Here is a 20,966-nt window from a genome sequence, read left to right as displayed (position 1 = left end):
CACTCCTGTGGCTTGGAGTATGTGAAAGCAAAAGAGAGAAGGGAAGGAAGGAGCAGATATAGCTGTGATAGCAGTGGTAGGAGAAAGTAGACAAATGATTACGGATTGTGCATGGTAGTTCTTGGAACCCAGAGAGCCAAGCAGGCCAAGAAAGGAAGAAGGTCAGGATATTTTTTTTTCCAATTTTAAAATATTTTTATTTAAAGTTTTGAGTTCCAAAGTCTATCCCTCCCTCCCCTCCCACCTCCTTGAGGCAATAAACAATCAGATATAGGTTATACATGTGCAGTTATGTAAAAGATTTCCATATTAGTCATTTTGTACAAGAATATTCAAATAAAAGGAAAAAATGAAAGAATTTTTGTCTTGGATCATTGTATTGCTGAGAATAGCTAGGTCATTCACAATTCTTCATCATACAGTATTGCTGTTACTGTGTACAATATTCTCCTGGTTCTGTTCACTTCACTATTCACCAGTTAATGTAAGTCCAAGTTTTTCTGAAATCATCCTGCTTGTCATTTCTTATAGCACAACAATATTTCATTACATTCATATACCACAGCTTGTTTAGTCATTACCCAATTGATGGGCATCCCTTTGATTTCCAGTTCTTAGCCATCACAAAAAGAGCTGCTATAAATATTTTTGTACAAATAGGTACTTTCCCCCCCTTTTTTTGGAGGTCTCTGAGATATAGACCTAGCAGGGCTATGCACAGTTTTATAGCCTTTTGGGCAGAGTTCCAAATTGTTCTCCAGAATGGTTGGATCAGTCCACAGCTCTACCAAGAGTACATTAGTGTCCCAATCATCCCACATCCCCTGCAACATCCAGCATTTTCCTTTTTTTTTTTTTTTACCATATTAGCCACTGTGATTAGTGTGAGGGGGTACCTCAGTTGTTCTAATTTGCATTTCTTTGATCAATAGTGATTTAGAGAAGGTCAGGAGATTTGATCCTTTTTTGAATGAGGTTTTAAAGATTATTAATATTGATAGCCCTGGAGCCAAAGGCAAAAGTCTCCTCGACCACTTTCAAGGAAGAGTTGGTGTTCTGGGAAACTCAGCAACATCAGCAAGGCCCAGCCTCACTGCTGAATGCTCTACAGCCTATGAAACTAGCATTTACCCCTCAACACCCACATAGAAACATCTCTGGCCGGGCTCTCTGTCGTTTTTTGTAAACTGTGTATGCCAGTACTTCCCTTTGATATTTGTTACATGGCCTCGCTTCTCCTTCAGCCTCAAGCTTTGTGACTCGTTTTTAGTTTTTAGCCTATCATGGACTCTTTTATTCATCACCCCCTAGATCAGGAGTTCTTTTTTTTTTTTTAAAGCAGTCGGGGTTAAGTAACTTGCTCAAGGTTATACAGCCAGTTATTTTTGGATGTGGTGCTGAGTATCTGAGCCCGGATTTGATCCAGGTCATCCCGACACTGGAGCCGGTGCTCTTACTTGCTGGCCGCCCCTAGATCAGGAGTTCTTAACCTTCTTTGTGTCATGGGTCTCTTTGTCAGTCAGTTGAAACCTATGGACCTCTTTTCAGAATCATACTTTTAAATGCATTAAATAAAATACATAGTTTGATAAAGGAAACCAAAGGTTAGTGAAAATAAAGATGTAATTTTTTTCTCATCTGAATTTACAGACTCTCTGAAATCTATAAACCAACCCTGGGTTAAGAAGCCCATGCTCTGGATATTCCAGATGGCCGACCCTGGACCCCTGCCATAGCATCAACTCCCATTTCTTACCCTTCTAATCCCTGTGATGCACAGTCCCCAACTACCAAAGTGAAAGCCCCTGACTCAAAGTCAGGAAGACCTGGGCTCAGATTCTACCTCAGATGCTAGCTCTAGGACCCTTGGCAATTTTTTAATCTTTCTGAACCTTAATTCCTCATCTGTAAAATGAAGAGTTTGTACTCAGTGGCCTCTAAGTTAACACTCTTCCTGCCATCTTAGTCACATTGTGGAGACCTGGCTCCCCTCATAAGATCACGTACTGGATACCCCTTCTTTTATGCTGCCTCACACTGATCCTGGAGGAGGAGGAAGAGGAGGCATATTCCTTGCTCCCTGTCACTACTTCCACACTCCCTGCTTCGCTTCTGTCACTCAGCAGCCGCTCCTCCTGTGAGGTTCACAGCATCCAGATATATCACATCTGTCCTGTCCTTTCGGCAGCTATTTCCTGACCGCCATTCTCCTTCCTTTGTCAGGGCATTCACAGCCTTCCTCTCTCACACAACCCCTGTCTTTATGATAGGGGGCTTCAAAATATTAATGTTCTCTCAAATTAATGAGTAAAAATCAAAAGCGTTTACTGTCTACCAGGAACTATACTAAACACTGGTCAGACACCCTAAAATAGCTATACTTTAGCTCCAACATAGCATTGCAGTGTCAGTGAGGAGGGGTTAAGCCTAATCACAACCTGTGTGTCAACATAATTAGTGAGGCAGGGCAATTGACTGTAGGACAGGAAGGCAGCAGCTGCTGCTCCTTTTCTGAAACTACCTATAGACAGGTAAAAATAGAGAGATCCAGAGCTTCTGAACTAGTATTTAGACTGACCCATTGTATCACAGAGGTCAACTTGTGAGTGTGTTGATACATCAAAGAATAGTGATGTAACCTTGGTGTCCCTAATATTGCTGTAGTACACCGTTTGTTTCTATAAATGTGTTTAAGCTGGTAGGTAGAAAAGCAACCAATAGACAGGGTTTTGAACTGTTGTCCAGTTGGTCTTTGGAGATGGCTACCATGCCCTGTCTTTCACCTTTCCCCTTCTCTGTAATAATAAGTAGCAGGAAGGGGATGCTACCTTGTAAGGAGGCGCTATCTATATCCCATAGATTTGGGCTTCTAAACATAATTATGTACATAGACCTTAATTTTTAAGCAACCTCTTTTGTTTTTAGATTAAATTTAAAGTTTCAATAATTTATTTTCTCTCCCTTCCACCTTCTCCCTCCATTAAAAAAGAGAAAAAACCTCTTGTTTATATATATATATATGTATAGTCAAGCAAAACAAATTTCCCCAATGGCAATGCCCAAAAATGTTTTTCTCATTCTTTATCATCATCTTTGTCAAGAGAGGTGCTTGGTGGCAGCAGTGCTAGCAAGGAGTAAAATGCTGCGAGGTGATAGGACCCAATCTGGGCAGGATAGATATATTCAGGTGATTTAATAGATTCATCCAACCCCTTCATTATCCAGATAAGGAAGCTGAGACCAAGTAGAATTTCTGTGATTTACCCATCATCCACATTACTTACCCTCTGTGTACTACTAACTAGCCAGCTTGAGAATCAAACCTTGATCTTCGGATTGCAAACCCAGTACTTTTTCTGCTTTCCCATGTTAGAAGGGGAGAAGATTAGCCTGGTAAGGTGAAGAGACTAGAGTTGATGAAATGGGCATGTTCTTGTAAGAAAAGTCCGTTGAGGGAAATGAATGGGCTGAATTTAGAGATGTAGAGTTCAAATCTCAAACACTTGCTAGCTGGGTGGACTTGGGCAAGTCCCATAACCCTGTTCCCCTCAGTTCCTCATCTATAAAATGAGCTGGCAAAGGAAAATGGCCAATCTCTCCGGTATCTTTGGCAGCGGAACCCCATACAGGGTCATGAAGAGTCATATATGACTGAAATGACTGAACACAGAACTAATTTATATAAATGTACTAAATCTTGCGATACAGAGGAGCAGATGTGGTGACATAAGAGAATTCTTCACTGGGTATAATTTATAGAAAAGTTCTCCATGATGGCATATGTCAGACAATTCATGTACTTTTCAGGTCTTGTTATGTCATCGAAAAGCATTTTGAAGGAAGAACAGTCTGGAAATAGGAGTCTTTCCCAGTCTTTAGTTTCAGTGCTACTATTTGGGCATTGTTTATTAGGTATCCTTGTGAACTGAAAAAGGCCATGTACCCCCAGATGGAGCCAAATTTATTCAGAGAGTGATTGATTATAGTAGAAGGAATTCTTTTGTGAATTGGACTGACCAGAGGTCCCTTACAACCCTGAGATTCTGTTATTGATCGGCATGTAGTGGAAAGAGCCCCAAACTAGGAGTTAGCAGACCAGGGTTCTGCACTATATAAATGCTAGCTATTATTACTCCCATTAACTCTACCAGTAACAAAATGTGTGACCCTGGGCAAGTCATATTCCCTTCTCTGAGCCTCAGGTCCTCTGTCTGTAAAATGAGGAGTTTGGAGTGAATGATCTTTCTACGGTCTCTTTCTAATTTGTTCTAATACATATTCAGATGCCTGGATCTGCTGCATGCTGCTGCCTTCAACATATCCACCTTTCAATGCATTCTAGCTCAATAAATATGTGTTAAATGTCTGCTCTGCACAGGGCTCTATGATCAGGAGATAAGACATGATCCCTGACCTCACGAAGCTCATTGTATAATTGGGAACAGTAGGTGTAGTAAATAAATAGTAAAGAGTACTGACCTTAAAGGCAGGAGGCTTAAGATTCAGTCTTTACTCAGATAAAAGTTATAGGACCCTGGACAAGTCACTTTCTTTCTCTAAATCTCAGTTTACTCATCTGTAGAATGGGGATAATAATAATTGCACTACTCACCTCATAGAGTTGTGATGAGGAAAATATGTTATAAACCTTAAAACCCTATGTAAATATGAGAGCATTATTATTATCATGAATGATATGTACACAAGTAATCTTAATACAGAATAGAATATAGGAGCACAGAAGAGGTGTAAACAAAGTGGGCCAAATAGTTTCTAGTTGATTGGATGGCTAAGAGTCCAAGCTCAAAGGAAGGGGATTCCTGGAGAGAGCATTAGAGTTAGGTCATAAAGGAGAGGGAGGATTTTAGCAGGGGTTAATGAGGAAGACATTCAAGGTATGGAGAAGGGCAAATGATGTGGTCATAGGTATATGTGGTCAAGGTATATTTAGATAGCAAGTCACCCAGCTTAGTTGGGACTTAGATTGGTGATACTACTCTAAGTACTAGATAGTGATAGATAATGGTTCTAAAGCATATACCAGAGCCATGTATGTGCTTCCTTCTTTACTAAATGCACCGGCCCATCCCATAATGGTAAGTTTTGTCCCAGTATTTCAGTCTTTTCTTTGTTGGATTAGGAAACTACTAGTCCTAGGGAATTCTGATAGGACTCTCAGTTGACAAGATGCTTTTGACAAAGGGTGGAGGTAGGGGGGTAGGTATTTAAACTCTCCAGCGGGGGATGCTGTATGATTTGTGATGGCTTCTGCCTAATGCCTCTCTTGTGTCTCCACTTAAGCCACGCTGCTGATGAAACAGGCCTGGCCCCAGACCTCATCGTCCTGTGCCACTGAAGGTACCTTCCACCTCCCGGTGGACACTGGGACCGAGAACCGAACTTACCAAGCTTCGTCGGCGGCTTTCAGTAAATACTGCTTTCCTTCTTCTTGCTTTTCCTCCCCTGGAGAGGACCAACCTATGCGGGCCTTTTTAAGGGGATGGGAAAGGGAATGGTTTGTAAATACTCAAGTACTCAATCCTAACAGGAGGGCTTCTTTGTCTGAGAAGACCATCCTCTTGTCTTCAGTTAAGTTGAGAGCTCTGGATGAGATGCATGGGGAAGGATGAGAGAGGAAGGGGCCCACCTAACCAAACAGATAGCCAGATTGACCAAGACAGTTATTCCAGAACACCCTCAATCTGACTTTTAAGTAACCTTTATCATCATCATCTAATTATTTGTTGTTAATTATACTTTTGTACTTCAATGATCTCCTTGGTGTATGTTCCCTCTAGCCCTTCCATGCTTTAGTAAATGATACTTAAGAGTTGCTAAGAGCTATCCTCTGCAGGCCCTCTGGTGATGAGTTTCTCCATACTTAGCAAGTCTGGTGCTTACATGTTGAACGTACTGGGCCTGTACTGGAAGTCTTTTCAGTTTTGGCACAAGACCTTCCTGAGCTTATGCACTGCTGGTATAGCCTTGAGAACCCAGGATCAATGCTTTACAAAAAGGAGGCATTGGAAAACTAGAGTGGCTTCTAGTACTTAGATTGGTATTTCAAGAATTGGTGTTTTCATCTGTGTATTTCTTGCACCAGTGGAAATCCCAGCCAACCACTCTCTACCTTTTGTTGTTGTGAAGTTGTTTCAGTTGTCTCTGGGTCTTCATCACCCCATTTGAGGTTTTCTTGGCAAAGATTCTGGAGTGGTTTGCCATTTCCTTCTCCAGCTCATTTTATGGATGAGGAACTGAATAAGCAAGGCTATAAGTGACTTGTCCAGGGTCACACAGCTAGTAAAGGTCTGAGGCTGGATTTGAACTCAGGAAGATGAGTCTTCTTGATTGCAGGCCTGGCTCTCTATCCGTCATGCCACTTAGCTGCCTTCTCTCTACCTTTGAACATGGATATTCATGGGTTACTGTGCTTGAAACAATTCATACCTGGTGACCATTTCTCGATAAGTCTCTTTAGCTTTTGCTGGGCTGATCCTTAGACGACAGAAACAAAGTCTGTTGGTGGATCTGTAGGACCTGTGCTAAGGTGGCATAGCTTTCTGAAACCTAGGAGTCACCTCCATACCAAGATGAAGTGTAAGAGCAGGACTTTACAGAGGAAATAACAACGCCAGTTTCTATAGAGCTTGACAGGTACAAAATCATTTCACACACATTGTCTTATTTAATCCTCACAGCATCTGTGTGAGGTGGGTACTACATGTATTAGAAGAGACATGGCATAATAGATAGACCACTAAACTTGGAGTCTGGGTGACCTAGGTTTGAATCCTGCTTCTGCCACCTGCCACCTTTTTGAATGTAAATCACTTAATGTCCATTGACTTAGTTTCCTCATTTGTAAAATGGGGGTAATAACATGGATAGTTTCTACATCACAAGGTTGTTATGAGACCTGGTTGAGAGAATCCATTAATCCAATCTGCTGAGCATTTATCAAGTATCTCTTTTGATACTTGATACAAAGCATTGTGTGAGGCTCGGAGAGTACAAAAACAAAATGAAAAATAGCCCCTGCTTTTTAAGGAGCTTTTAAAGCACTTTGTAACCTTTAAAGTGACATTCATATGTAGGTTATTATTATTATCATTTCCATTTTGCAGGTGAAGAAACTAAGACTTTGAAAGGTGAAGGGATTTACCCAGTGTCACACAATTTGTGAATATGGTACTTTATTTCACACATGATGTAAATATTTATGTTGAGAAGAACTAACCACTAAGAAATGGTGGTTTGAGTCAACAAGACCTTTCATTTCCATATTCCGAAACTTTGAATCAAGTTGTCAGTGATCCTTCTTAGATGCATTAACTTAAGGACCATTTGACTAAGATAAAAAATTGTAAGGTGAAACCACATGTCAATTAGGAATGGAAATGCTGCCTTGTACACAGTCTGCTTTCTGTTGCCCCAGACTTCCTCAGTACACTTACATATGTGTATCTGTGTGTGACATACATATAGAAGTGACTGGGATTTACCTGTCTGATTAAGGTCATCTTCAAAGCTGCCTCCTTCCCCAGTAATGGGAAAAGCACTGGATTTCTCAGGAGACCTAGGCCTTGTAAAAGGGTGATAATACTTGTACTAGCTACTTCACAGAGTTGTTACAAGAAGAGTATCTTGTAAACCTTGTGAACTCTATACATGGGAGCAGTTGCTGTTATCATTCCCATGCTTAGAAGTATCTAGCCTCCTTTGGAGCAATCTCCAAGAGCCATACTCTGAGCCCTACAAGACAACAGCTATGTGATTGAAGGTTTCTTTGGCATAGCTTGGTCTGAGTCCACAAATTGGACCAAGTTCCCCAGAATACAACTTTTCAGTAACACAATAATCCTATTCCTTTACTGTCAGAAAGTTAGCAGATGGGTGCCATTGTTGTTTTCTTTTTTCAATATATTTTATGTTGTTAAATATTTCTCAGTTATATTATTATATATAATAATATATTATATATATATAAATTAATATTCATTTTTAAAAATTTTGAATTTCAAATTTTTCCCTTCCCTCCTCTCCCTTCCTTTGTGAAGGCAAACAATTTGATATCAGTTATACATATGAAATCATGCAAAACATTTTCGTATTGGCCACATTTCAAAAGAAAACAGACACCCCCCAAACCCCAAGAAAAATAAAGTAAAAAAAATATACTTCATACTACATTCAGAGTTCATAAGTTCTTTCTCTGGAGGTGGCTAGCATTTTTCATCATGGGTCCTTTGGAATTGTCTTGGATAGATGGGTGCCATTGTAATGGGTCAGAATCAGACATCTGAGTGACCATTCAGAAATCACTAGACTTGTTTTATATATGGCTGACAGACAAATCAGATCTATGTCCTGGTTCCCTTGAGTGGATAGCCAAAGCCTCCAGAGGCTGCAAGTCTATTCCTCAAAGAGAACTGCAAGTCTATTCCTCAAAGAGAACTGCCTAAACAGAAAGCTTAAACGGGGGGTTCTATGCAATAGTCTCACTAATTTTATTAAGTTCCATTCCCCACCCCCCTGATTCTTTTAAGAAACAATTTTAGCATAATAGCTATTAATTTGAGGAACTGAATTTATCTTGTTGTGTGTGGAGCTGAGTCTGTGTGACTTCAGTTAGCTAGAAGATGATGTGGTACAGCAGGAAAGGGCGCCAGACCAAGAGTCAGGAGGTCTGGGTTCAAGGCCCTGACCTTGGTCAAATCAGTCAGCTTCTGCGCATCTTTGTTTCATCATCTACATAATGATAGAATTGAACTGTGTGATTTCTTAGGGTCCCTTCTAACAGTAACATTTTATAAATCTGTGGATTCAGAATTAAAAAATATTTTCAAACCATAGTTCTTCAAAACTTGACCCAGAAGAAAGCCCATGCAATAAAACAATACTCTTCACTTATAGGGGAGTCCCTCAGGCCCTCATTCAGAGTCAATTTATTGTTCTTGTTTTATACTTCATGCAAATAAGCTTGACTATTTCGTCTTCCAGACCATAGCAGATTAGAAGACAAAAGAACTGTTACAGGAAGGTATAATGATAACAAGGGATGTGGTGGCCCAACAACAAAGAAGACAGGAAAAGTTATTTTAAAAAATACAAAAACTCTCCAAACTCAGCAGACTAGAGCCACACATTGTAGGGGGGAAGAGTACCTCACACCTCAGAATGCTATATGAATTATTATCGTTAAAATCATTATTATTAAGGATATGATTTCATCATTGTAAATATTCCCTCCCCTGCTATACTACATATATACATATACCTCAGGCCATAGATTTAGAAGTACAAGAGATTTTGGAGATCATTTTACCCAACCCCATCACTTTACAGTTGAAGGAACTGAGGTTTAGTGAGGTTAAGAGACTTGCTCTTGGTCACACAAATAGTAAGTGGAAGAGCTGAAATTTAAATCCTGAGACTCTGACTCCAGATCCATCAGTCCTTCGTCTAGTCTGCATTCTGAATTTGGTGTCTGAAGACCTGGGTTTTAATCCTGCTTGTGCTATGGGTGTTAAGCTAGGCTGTTCCTCACTATCCGGCCATAGTTTTGTTTTCTCTTGTCATATAGACTTTGGGAACCATGAGTCACCTCCATGTTAGGATGGGCCATCAGAGGGATTGATGAGAAGATATCATCACCATTTTTATTGTGGTTATTGTTAATAATAATACTAAATGATAATAGTCTATAGTATCTTTAAGAGATGAAGGTTTTTTTAAACTACTCTTTTCAACTGATCTGGCTGATTTCGGTTTTCTAGGCTTGTGTTCCCTTGTTCTTTCTCCTTGTTCCCTGTATGCCCCTCCCTTAGCTTCCATTTCAGCAAAGGGACAACCTTTGCCATTTGAGTATAGCACTCTATATTCTTGCCCAGCACAGTCATGAATGTTGGAGTGGTGATCCTGAGCTATCAGGAAAGGTTACAGTGTATTTTTTTTTTCTGTTTAAGGAGGCAAGGAAAGACAGATAAAATCCATTTTAGAGAGATTTTCATCCCACATGTTTAAAAAAAAATCTTTTTTTTTTTTAAATTAGTTATCAAAAGAGCAGAACCTCAGTTCTCTAAGAAACACATGTCCCCTGGAGTGGTTCACTCTGAAGAGGCCTGCAGCCTGCTTGGGTCTGTGGTGAGGACTGTTTTTGACATTGTCATTCATGTGGAAAAAAAGTACCCTCCATCATCACATAAACATAGTCTCAGCCCTGGATTCTGTATGTACTGAGCAGTGCTCAAATTAATACCTACAGCAAAAAAAAAAAGAAGAAGAAGAAGAGCCCTGGGGCTGCCTGTGAAGCTCCTCTCCTTTCCTTTCAGATTAATTTTTCCTTATCCACTGGTGAATTCTAAGAAGGAGAAGATCATTTGTTTTATATCTGACCATAGAATGTTAGATAGAGCTAGAAGAACCTTAGAAATCATCTAATACAACCCTCTGGTTTTGTAGAGAAGTAAATTGTAGCCCAGAGAAACTATGATTTCCTGTAGGTCATGCAGTGAGTGAGAATTAGGACTTGAACCCAGGATTTCTGACCCCAAATCTCGTGTTCTTTTTACTCTACTATATTGCCTTTTCAAGCTTATGGGGGGGGAGGTCCAGCATAAGTCCTTCTCTTTCCACTGACCCCCTGCCCTTATGACTTCAGTCATCTGTTCTTAGCAAATGCTAATTTAATTTACAAATATGTCAGTACTTCAAAGATTTGTGATCTCACCCAACTGGATCCTCCTTCCCATGAGTGAAAGAGAAAAGTAGCCACTCCATATTTCAGTTGGTGGTTTCATGAGTTGTTGGCTCCTTCCCCCCCAAACACACAAACTCATTCACTCACTCACTCATTCACAGAATAAATTATCTTGTAGCCATCTCTGGTGATGATCCTCTCTGAGTTTAGCAGAATTAATCCTTTGATGATAGTTAATCCTTGGACCCATCCTCAAAGCCTTCTCAGTTTGGCAGAATGTGACAAAACTTTCTCCCTGCTGGTGTAATCTTTGAGAAACCAAGATCATCTCCCCAGAGTGATGGGGCATTAGAATATGGTTTTCCAAACATCTTTTATAAATGTTGGTATGAACATAGGCAGCAGACCGTAATAGAGCTCTGGACTTGGAATCAGAAGACATGGGATCTAGTCCTGGATCTCTTTGTGACTCATTCTGTGATCTTTGGCAAGCCCTTTCTTCTGTCTAAGCTATTGTTTTCTTATTAGTAAAAATGGAGATAATCCCTACACTGCTTCCTCTATAACAAAAGTTGTTCTAAGAACCAAATGAATTAATGGATGGGAGAATGCTTTGTAACCTATAAAGCACGGTACAATAAACATAAGTGGTGATGTTATTTCTAATTGGCTTACAGTCACAATCTAGCAGTATTTTCTCTGACAAGCTGTCTTTCAGCATCTCCGTCATGGAAAACACTGACATGTGATCAGATTTGCTATACACATACTTAGTATCTGAAAATGGGGCTTTATAACACAGGTAAATTGTGGGGTAAGGGGGAATGCTTATTTGCTTTTTAGAAAAAGTGAGGCTAGTCAAGATACCAGAATTCATTGTCATTACTATTAGTACTAATAAGAGCTCACCTTTTTACAGCACTCTACAATTTATAAAGTGCTCTGCTTTCTGAGGGATATAATACAAAGATGATCATACCCATTTTTCAAATCTGGAAACTAAGGCTCAGAGAAAGGATGATTTGCCCATTGTCATATAGCTACTGAGTAGAAGAGCTGGTATTCAATCCTAGATCTTCCAACAACAGCAGCCCTTTGAGGTAGTTTTAAAGTACTTTTAGTGCTGACTTTGCCACTAGCTATATGCCCTTGAGCAACTCTACCCATCAGAAAATGATTTTTGTATTTAAAGAGTTGGCCTTTAAGCAGAAAATTCAGTTAGAAGGCATCCCTCAAGATTTTGTTTTTCGTCCTTTCTCAGTGAGGGGTGGGGGGAGGCAGGAGGGAGAGAAGGTACCGTGTTTCCCCGATAATAAGACCTATCCCGAAAATAAGCCCTCCTCTTACTGTGTAAGATTCCTCTAAAATAAGCCCTCCCCTGAAAATAAGTCCTGTTGAGATTGCTGCTGTAGTGAAGGTGATCCCCTGCACTACACACTACATTACGGTACCCTCTGTATGCACCATCCCCCCCCACCCCCCCCGTGAAACGCACGCCGTGCTCCGAGCTGCATCCAATCAGAGCTGCAGCAGTGAGCGCGTCATCCTGTTCTTTATTGAATAAAAGTACATTTTTTTGGTCCACATTTACCTGTTTATTAAAATTGCTGTCAATGTTCATTAAAATAAACCCTCCCCTGAAAATAAGCCCTCTGGTGTTTTTCTGTCCAAAAAAATTAATAAGACAGTGTCTTATTATCGGGGAAACACGGTACATCTTCACTTGAAAACAAACTAAAATTCAACTTTAAAAAAAGTTTTTTTTTTTTAAAACTGGGTGAGATAAGACAAATGCTATCCTCTTTCTCCCACACTCATCTTTTCTCAGTTACCTGGCCAAACAAATGCTATGTCTGCATGGGTTTGAAGTAATTGAGGATATTTAGCCAGAAGAAGAGAAGACTCAGTGTGAACATAATTATTACCTTCTAACATCAGAAGTCTGTTGGAGCAACGGGAGCAGACTCATCTGTATGGCCACAAAGGGTAGAAATAGTGTCAGTGGTGGGAAGGGGAACTTAGAGAAAAAGTTAACCACTTTGAGGGTAAGGGAATTGTTGTGTCTCAAGCACTTAGTACAGGACCTACCATATGCTTATAGAGTGAATAAATGGGAGGCATATTTCAGGTCAGAAATATGTCAGAGCTAGAGAGGCCTTTAGAACATAGAATGTTAGGGCTGGAAAGGATTCTAGAACACATTATCAGAGAAAAAAAATATCTTATAACTCAGGTTGTGAGAGCTGGTGACTCCTAGGTATAATCTAGTCTAATATCCTTATTTTATTATAAGGTGTTTATATTATAAGGTATTTGTGTGTGTGTTGTGTTTGGATACACAGACTCATATATATGACAGCTAGGTGGCTCAGTGGATAGAGTGCTGGGCCTGAAGTCAGGAGGACTCATATTCCTGAGTTCAAAATCTGGCCTCAGATACTTACTAGCTGTGTGACCCTGGGCAAGTCACTTAACCCTGTTTATCTTAATTTCCTCACCTGTAAAATGATCTACAGAAGGAAATGGGAGACCACTCCAGGATCTTTACCAAGAAAACTCCATATGGGATCACAAAGTCGGACATAACTGAAATGTGTGTGTGTGTGTATATGTATACACATATGTATCACATAACATATTTATATGATAAGGTGTTTATTCTGAGGTAAGGTGAGTTAATCTCCCAGAAGTGAGAACACTTCTTTTGAATCAACCTGAAGTTGTTAACTTAGATGTGAAAAGTCCATAACCAGTGTGGAAGAAATGAAAGCCATTGGATGAAATGCCTTTGCATAGGAACTATATCAGGATTGGTTGAAGGGTCACAGTCATGCCTCACAGAGCATTTGTGTAAAATAACAAGCCAGCTGGAACCTGGACCCTCCAGATAGCAGGTCTGCCTTGCTGGATGCCATTCCAGCCAAGCACCTGAGATAGAATCACTTTAGGGGAATCCTTCCTTAAGGATTGATAAATAAAAGTTAATTAAGTCTGGCTTGTGAATTCATATCAACTGATAGTCATTGTTGGAAGGCCAGTGGTGAGGATTTGTGAACAAAAAGTATTAAAGAGACATGCCCCCCCCCATCCACTCATTGTTAGCGCCTAGAACCTTGAGGGGAGAAAATAGCTGCCATTTGGGGAGAGTACCTCAGAGATGTTCTAGTCCAGTCTCTACAGCATCCCTGAGAAGTGATCATCCAACTTCTGCTTAACCACTTCTAGTGATGAGGAACTCATTTCATCTCAAAACAAACTACTCCCTTCAAGAGGAATGGTTTGTTAGAAAGTTCTCATACTGAGCTTTTCTAGTCTCTCATCCTTATGCATCAGTTAATCTCTAGAATTCTGTTAATATTGTTATAAAAGGAGCCAACAGATCGGACTAGATGATATCTGAGGTACTTTCCAACTTGGAGAATGTATGATCCCAAAATTTTCTGTGATTTTAAATTTACCATAGAAATCTTTTAAATAGTGAGCTATATAAGGGATTTATTATTTTAAAAAAGAGAGTTAACATACAACTTTACAAAAACACATTTAATGTATTTGGTACATTATCTCATCAACGTCAACTCTTATTAAGAACAGAATATTTCATAAATGTGGAAGAAACTTGCTGATCTGATGAAAGCTTTTTTTTTTGTCTGATGGAGGCTTTAAATAGACGATGCTTGGCTCTAACAGTTCACTCAGACATTATAGTGAGGACATTGAGCATTACACAAAGAGAAGAATCTGTAGAAGTGTCTGGTATTTCACAGGAGGAAATAACAGGAAAATATGTCTTTGCTCTTAAGAAATTTATATACCAGTGCTCAGAGCTTATGAAATCAAGTAAATTTACCATTTTAATCCAATATAACCTCATAGGTTTTTCCTTTAGTGGGATGGAGTTCATGACATAATTGGCAAGATAAGTGTTCAAGAGAAGCAGGTCAGAGAGAATGGTAGCAGAGTGACCACAGTATACAAAAGGGAGAAGTGGGAGAGCAAGAGGAAAAGCCTCCCAGCATGCAGCAGCCTCCCCAGTGTCTCCTCCCTTGGGAGGAGGCACCTACTTCAGTCTGGGTTGTCATCAGTCTGCCCCTTTCTGAGCATAGCCCTGGACTGTGCTTGGAGGCACCTGAATACCTCTCTTCAGGTAACCCCTCACCTCGGCAACCTGGAGATCAGGAAGATTTTCAGGATTTGTAGCAATTATTTTACTGCTCCAATTTAGGTAATTGGAGGCAAGCTGTATTTTAAATATAAGACCCACAATTTATTTTCCAAATGACTTCTTCCAGAAACAGAAGATTGTTTTAACAGAGCTGGCTTTAACACTGAAGATCCTTAATATGTCCTTGTTTCATCAATAAGAGGTTGTAAAGAAGAGGAGAAAAATGGGAAGAAACTTTGAAGGCAAAAATGAGCTTTGCCATGAATGTTCCTAAACCTAAAGGGAGCCAGCAGAAAGAATGTGCTTTGAAGGTTTGGCAGGAGCTATTCTTGTCAACTAGAAAGCAAAATCTATTGTTAGAGAATTTTTCAAAAAAACTTAAAGCACAAGGATGCATTGAATTTAGAGGGTTGTCATTCTCATCCCTAGAGGTTGAGGGGAGTAGTATTCGAGTTAGTGAAAAAGGCTGAATATGAATTTGAATGAATGGTATACAGGTCATTAAAACTATGGATAACCTTTATCTTGTGTCTCAGAACAGCAGATTTGTAGTACTTCTGCTTTATATGACAGATGAATGTGTTTCAGTATACTTTGATATTCAGTGTACATTGACAAGACCAATGATTTCCATTATCTATGATGCTTCTGAGAAAAGTCTTTGTTGATACTTTGGACCTCACCTCTGAACTCTCCATGAAATATTGACTAAAATCAAATTGTTGAAAGTAGTTTGTGAATTGGACTGGCTTGGTTTCTTTTAGATGTAATTAATATGTAGATTTGGAAGAAAATCGTGTTTTCAGGAAAAGCAAAAAGTGATTGTGGCTTAAGAAAAATGTCTAAAGAGATTAAAATAGTATACTTTTCACAATGTCAAATTGTTTTTCCCCTATGAAATTAGTAGCCCCTCTCTCTCTCTCTGTTTATATATATATGTGTGTGTGTGTGTGTGTGTGTGTGTGTGTGTGTGTGTGTGTGTATGTATGTATATATATACATACACACATACACATATTCATATATATTCTTCATATATGTTTTTTAGGCTTTTGCTTTGTGAACAGTGATGTGTGCATTGTTTCTAAAATATGGTTTTTTTTCTTCATTTAGTTGGGCCAGGGACAGAAATTTTCACAAGGGGCTTCTTATTTAATTTATGGTTTAAGGAGGTTTTCTCCTTGATATTGAAAACTGAATTAAAAAATTTTTAGGTTATGAAAGTTTTTGAAGCTATGTGAATGTGTTACAAGAAGTCTCATACAGTGTTTTTTCTTCATTGTTTGAGGCTAGTTATTTATAGGACTTCTGAAAGACTGGCGATGGGCCTGGGTACAGTGAATGACCTTGGCGTCTTCAGTATCAGACTAAGCTCTTAAGTGCTCCAGAGTGCCTGCTTCAGCCACTGTCATGACTGTTGGAACAAATTCTTCTCAATCCACCCATTCTACTGGGAGATGTCTTCACATGCACATCCCTCTAATGGATTTGAGGCCTGTCAGTTACCCTCAGCCTGGTTTAGCCTATCTGCTGAGATGGTTTTTCCAGGGTGTGGCAGCTGAACATGCTACAACTTCTTGGAGCCACAGGGGAGAGTTGGGTGAAGGTGGACACCAAAGGTGGATGTGCAGCCCTGAAAGTTTTTTTCCACACCAGAAGTTTAGTCTTCCATAAACACCTCATACACCTCATGGACTGGTGTAGGTAGGAGGTCTGAGGCAGGGAGACCAATTAGGAAGTTATTGCAAAAATCTAGGAAAGAGTTCATTAGACCCTGGACCTTGTGTGAGTGGAGAGAAGGGGTCAGATGGGAGAGATATTGTGGAGGTAGAAATGGCAAGATTTGGTAACTAATTGGATATGTGGAATAAACAAGAGTGAGGAGTTGAGGGTAATGCCAAGGTTACAAACTCAAAAGACTCAAAAGGTAGAAAAGACCAGGCACAACATGCAACTAGCTGGGACTAGTAAGAATATCTCTGCCAGGGGCAGCTAGGAGGCTCAGTAAATAAAGCACTGGGCCTGGAGTCAGGAGGACCTGAGTTCAAATCCTGCCTCAGACACTTGACTCACTAGCCGTGTGACCTTGGGCAAGTCACTTAACCCCAATTGCCTTGCCTTCCCCCCCTCCAAAACAACAACAACAACAACAACAACAACAATAACAAGAATATATCAGCCTTAATGTTGCAAATTGAATCCAAGGGACTTTAAAGTGAAAGAAGAGAGAGAATTGTCTACAATGCAGCTATCATAAAGGGAAATTACAGTGGAGAAAATGGAATTTCAGTTGAGAGGTATGTTCAGCCTAAGAAAAGAATGAGAGGCAAGGGGTGAGGAATGACTGTTTTCTAGTACATGAAAGACTGTCGTGGGGCAGAAGGAGGAATCTTTCTATTTGTCCTAGAGTAGGCAAAATTAGAACCAAAGGAAGGAAGTAGTAGCACAGAAAAAATACATATAAGATCCCTGTAGCCTTTGATACTGTTGATTACACTTTCCTCCTGAATACTCTCTTCTCTGTAGGTTTTCAAGGCACCACTCTTTCCTGGTTCTCCCCCTACCTATCAGACTGTTCCTTCTCAGTTTTCTTTGCCGGATCCTCATCCAGATCATTCCCTCTCACCATTAAGTACCTCGGGGTTCTGTCCTGAGCCCTCCCTCTTTCTCTGTACTGCTTCACTTGGTGTTCAGCAGCTCCCATGGATTTAATCACCATCTCTATGCTGATGATTCTCAAATCTACCTTTCCTACCCCAGCCTCTCTTCTGACCTATAGTCTCACATCTCCCATTGCTTTCAGACATCTCAGTTCAGATGTCCAGTAGACATATTAAACTCAATATGTCCAAAACAGAACTTACATTTTCCCCCTAAACCCTTCCTTCTTTACCCTCCTTTTCTCTAACTGTAGAAGACAACACCATCTTCCTAATCTCCCAGGCTCAAAACCTAGCTGTCACCCTGGACTCCTCACTGTTCTGTCTGCCATGTCCAGTCTGTTGCCAAGACCTTTCTATTTTATCTTTGCCACTCTCATATACACCCCTTCTGTTCTCTGACACTGCCACCCTCTGGTATAGGCCCTCGTCAGCTCATTCGTGGACTGTTGTAATAGCTGCTGGTGGGACTACCTGCTCCAAGTCTCTGTTTATTCAATCCTCCATTCATTCACCAAAGTGATTTTCCTAAAACATAGATCTGAACACTTCATTCTCCCATTCAGTAAACTACAGTGACTCCCTAGTCCCTCCAGGATCAAATACTAAAGGCTCTGTTTGACTTCATAACCTGGCCCTCTCTTCTTTCCAGTCTTCTTGTGTCCTACTCCCCACATACTCTTTGGTCCAGTGACACTGACCTCCTTGCTTTTTTTTTCTTTTTTTTGGGAGAGCAGTTGGGGTTAAGTGACTTGCCCAAAGTCACACGGCTAGTAAGTGTGTCAAGTGTCTGAGGCCGGATTTGAATTCAGGTCCTCCTGACTTCAGGGCCGGTGCTCTATTAACTGTGCCACCTCGCCTTCCCTAAAACTAATTTTTTTTTGGAGGGCAGTTAGGGTTAAGTGACTTGCCCAAAGTCACATGGCTAGTAAGTGTGTCAAGTGTCTGAGGCTGGATTTGAACTCAGGGCCTCATGACTTCAGGACTGGTGCTCTATTCACTGTGCCACCTAGCCACCCCTGACCTCCTTGCTTTTTAAGAAGCAGGTATTCCATGTCCTGGTTCTGGGCCTTTTCTCTGGCTGTCCCCATGCTTGGCATGCTCTTGCTCCTTATCCCTGACCTGTCTTCTACAGGAAACCTTTCCCAAAAATTTTAGTGCCTTCCTTTTCTTAATTATTTTCCATTTATCCACTTTATAGCTTTTTTTACATTTATTTGTTGCTTCTCCATTAGATTTTGAGGGTGGGTTCTGTGTTTTGCTTTTTTTTTTTTTTTTGGTATTCCTAGAAGTTAGACCAGTGCTTACTGATTAATTCATTAAGTAAGAGATGTACAATAGATAGTGTATAGGGAATCGTGTGTACATAAGGCCATTCTGGCTGGGATGTAGACAGTGTGAGGGGATTAATGCGTAATCATTCTGAAAAGAGAGGTAGGAGTCAGATTGTCCAGGACCTTAAACATCATATCGATTACTTGTGTCTTATCTTAGAGTCAGAAGGGAACCTTTGGAACTTCTTCAGCCTAAAAGATACATGGTCAGACCTGTACTTTAGAAACATACATTTGGTAGCTGTGTGGAGGATGTATTGGAAAAGGGAGAGACAGGCTCCAGGGAGGCCAATTGGGTTAGCTCAAGAATCCAGGCCTGAATGAGAGTCTTTGTGCTGTAAGTAGAAAAGGGGACTGATGTGAGAAATGTTGTGCTGGGATCTAGGAACCAAGGAAGTGGAAGCATGGTAGAGAGGATATGGATGAAGATCAATGGAGGCACAAACAGAAGTAGCATTGTCGTATACCACAAACTACCTAGACAGAAAGAGGAAATAAATGAGGAATATGGCCAGCAGCTCAAAGTCTGGCCCAGAACCATGCCACAATAATTAATCTGGACATTTTCTGGAGAACTCTCTGCTAAAAACAGAGCAGCAAATAATTTCTTGGCTTATCTTAATGAAAATGTCATGCTTCCAGGAAGGGAAGAGAATTACTATTATTCTAGTGGAAGCTTGGGTGGGCTCCTGGGGCTATTGCATCTGTTGTGACCACAGTCCATATTCCACCATCAGACCCTTGGCTGAGTTCCATTTGGTGCTTTGTATTATAAAAGGATTGACCTGGGTGTGGGGAAGGTTGTTACAAATACTTTCCTGAGTGCTACTGCCTACTGGGAACTTCAGTTGCTGACAGTGATCACAGATATTCTTCTTTATTCTTATGTTATGTTTTTAAACTCAATTATTAAGTGTTTCAATTGAATTTTTTTTAGGTTGACCTAATGCAGTGCCTACTGCATTAAAAAAGATAAAACCAAACTTGAATCAGTAATAAGCCAAATTTAGGTGTCACCCAAAATATGGATGTTATTTGCAACTTCAAGGTGAGGTTCTCACCAACTGTTTGCTGAAGTTAAAATGCTGGGAAGCTTGAAGGAAATTACCATCCCATTTTGGAATTTGTGCTAGAGATAGAGGCTAGGCAAAATCTGATATGAACTCTGGATTTTCTTGAGATCATATGTCAGAGGCAGAATAGGTAGCATATCATCGACAAAAATTCTAGAGAAATGAGCACAGGATGGAGTGGAAAGCTCTCTAAAACTGAATTCTGAAGACACATAATTCTGATAAGAACAGGGTAGGGGGAGTTTTTTTTTTTTTTAGAGGGAGTTTTGTAAAGAGACTAAAGTGAATATACAGGTAACTTAAAGACTTACTGGATTCAAAAAAGATGTGCAGAAGATAGAAGCAAAAGTAAGTAGTCAAGAGCAAATCGCAATTGTTGGCATAGTTTTCTAATAAGTGGCCAGTGACGATGGTAGCTGTATTATGGAAAAGGGAGATGTTGAGATTAATGAAATTCCAATAGTTGGCATGTAGCACTTTAAGGATTGTAAAGCACTTTATATGAAATTAATGCATTTGAGCCTCACAATAACCTTGCAAGCTAAGTGCTATTATTATTTCTATTTTATAGACGAGGAAACAGAGAAAATGGAGAGATTAAGTGACTTGCCCATAGACTAGAAGCTAATAGGTGTCTAGGCAGAATCCAGATCCAGGTCCCCCTGACTCCAAGTCCACTATACCATTCTGTCTCTCAAATAAATCCAGCTCAGCTGATGATTCAGAGACAGAGAGGGAGGAAGGGGGAAGGAGGGAGAATGAGAGAGAGAAAGAGAGAGAGAGAGAGAGAGAGAGAGAGAGAGAGTCAGAGTTAGGAAGATGTTCTTCCTTCTGGACTAGTGCATTCACTACAGAAATTGTGTCCAAAAAAAGATTATTGACCAGCATGGTGGTACACAACACTAATCCCTTCTGCTGGGGAAACTGAGAATGGAAAATTGTTCAAACTCAGGGATTCTGAGCTGACCAACAGGGCAGCTACACTAAGTCTAACATCAATATTGTGTGTGTGTCTGTGTGTTAGAGAGAGAGAGA

The 20,966-nt window shown here is 40.2% G+C and overlaps 1 protein-coding gene across 6 annotated transcripts in view; it reads left to right on the top strand.

Annotated features, from left to right (window-relative positions):
* Positions 1 to 20,966, top strand: part of FAM168A (family with sequence similarity 168 member A) — a 205,542-nt gene that overhangs the window by 168,418 nt on the left and 16,158 nt on the right. For 3 of the 6 annotated variants that reach the window (XM_069070823.1, XM_069070821.1, XM_069070822.1), the window contains one exon: positions 5,302 to 5,427. The exons of 1 other annotated variant lie outside the window; for it this stretch is intronic. In XM_069070823.1, the coding sequence (XP_068926924.1) occupies positions 5,302 to 5,427 (126 nt within the window). The remainder of the gene's footprint in view (positions 1 to 5,301; positions 5,428 to 20,966) is intronic. 2 more of the 6 variants (XM_069070824.1, XM_069070825.1) reach the window with 1 other exon arrangement.

The sequence above is a fragment of the Petaurus breviceps genome, unplaced genomic scaffold (assembly GCF_028583685.1).
Source record: "Petaurus breviceps papuanus isolate PSGF00001 unplaced genomic scaffold, PetGlider_PUasm1.0 90823, whole genome shotgun sequence".
NCBI classification, from domain to species: domain Eukaryota; kingdom Metazoa; phylum Chordata; class Mammalia; order Diprotodontia; family Petauridae; genus Petaurus; species Petaurus breviceps.
The sequence above is the reverse complement of the archived record's forward strand: the minus strand, read 5'-3'. Positions and strand labels throughout refer to the sequence as shown.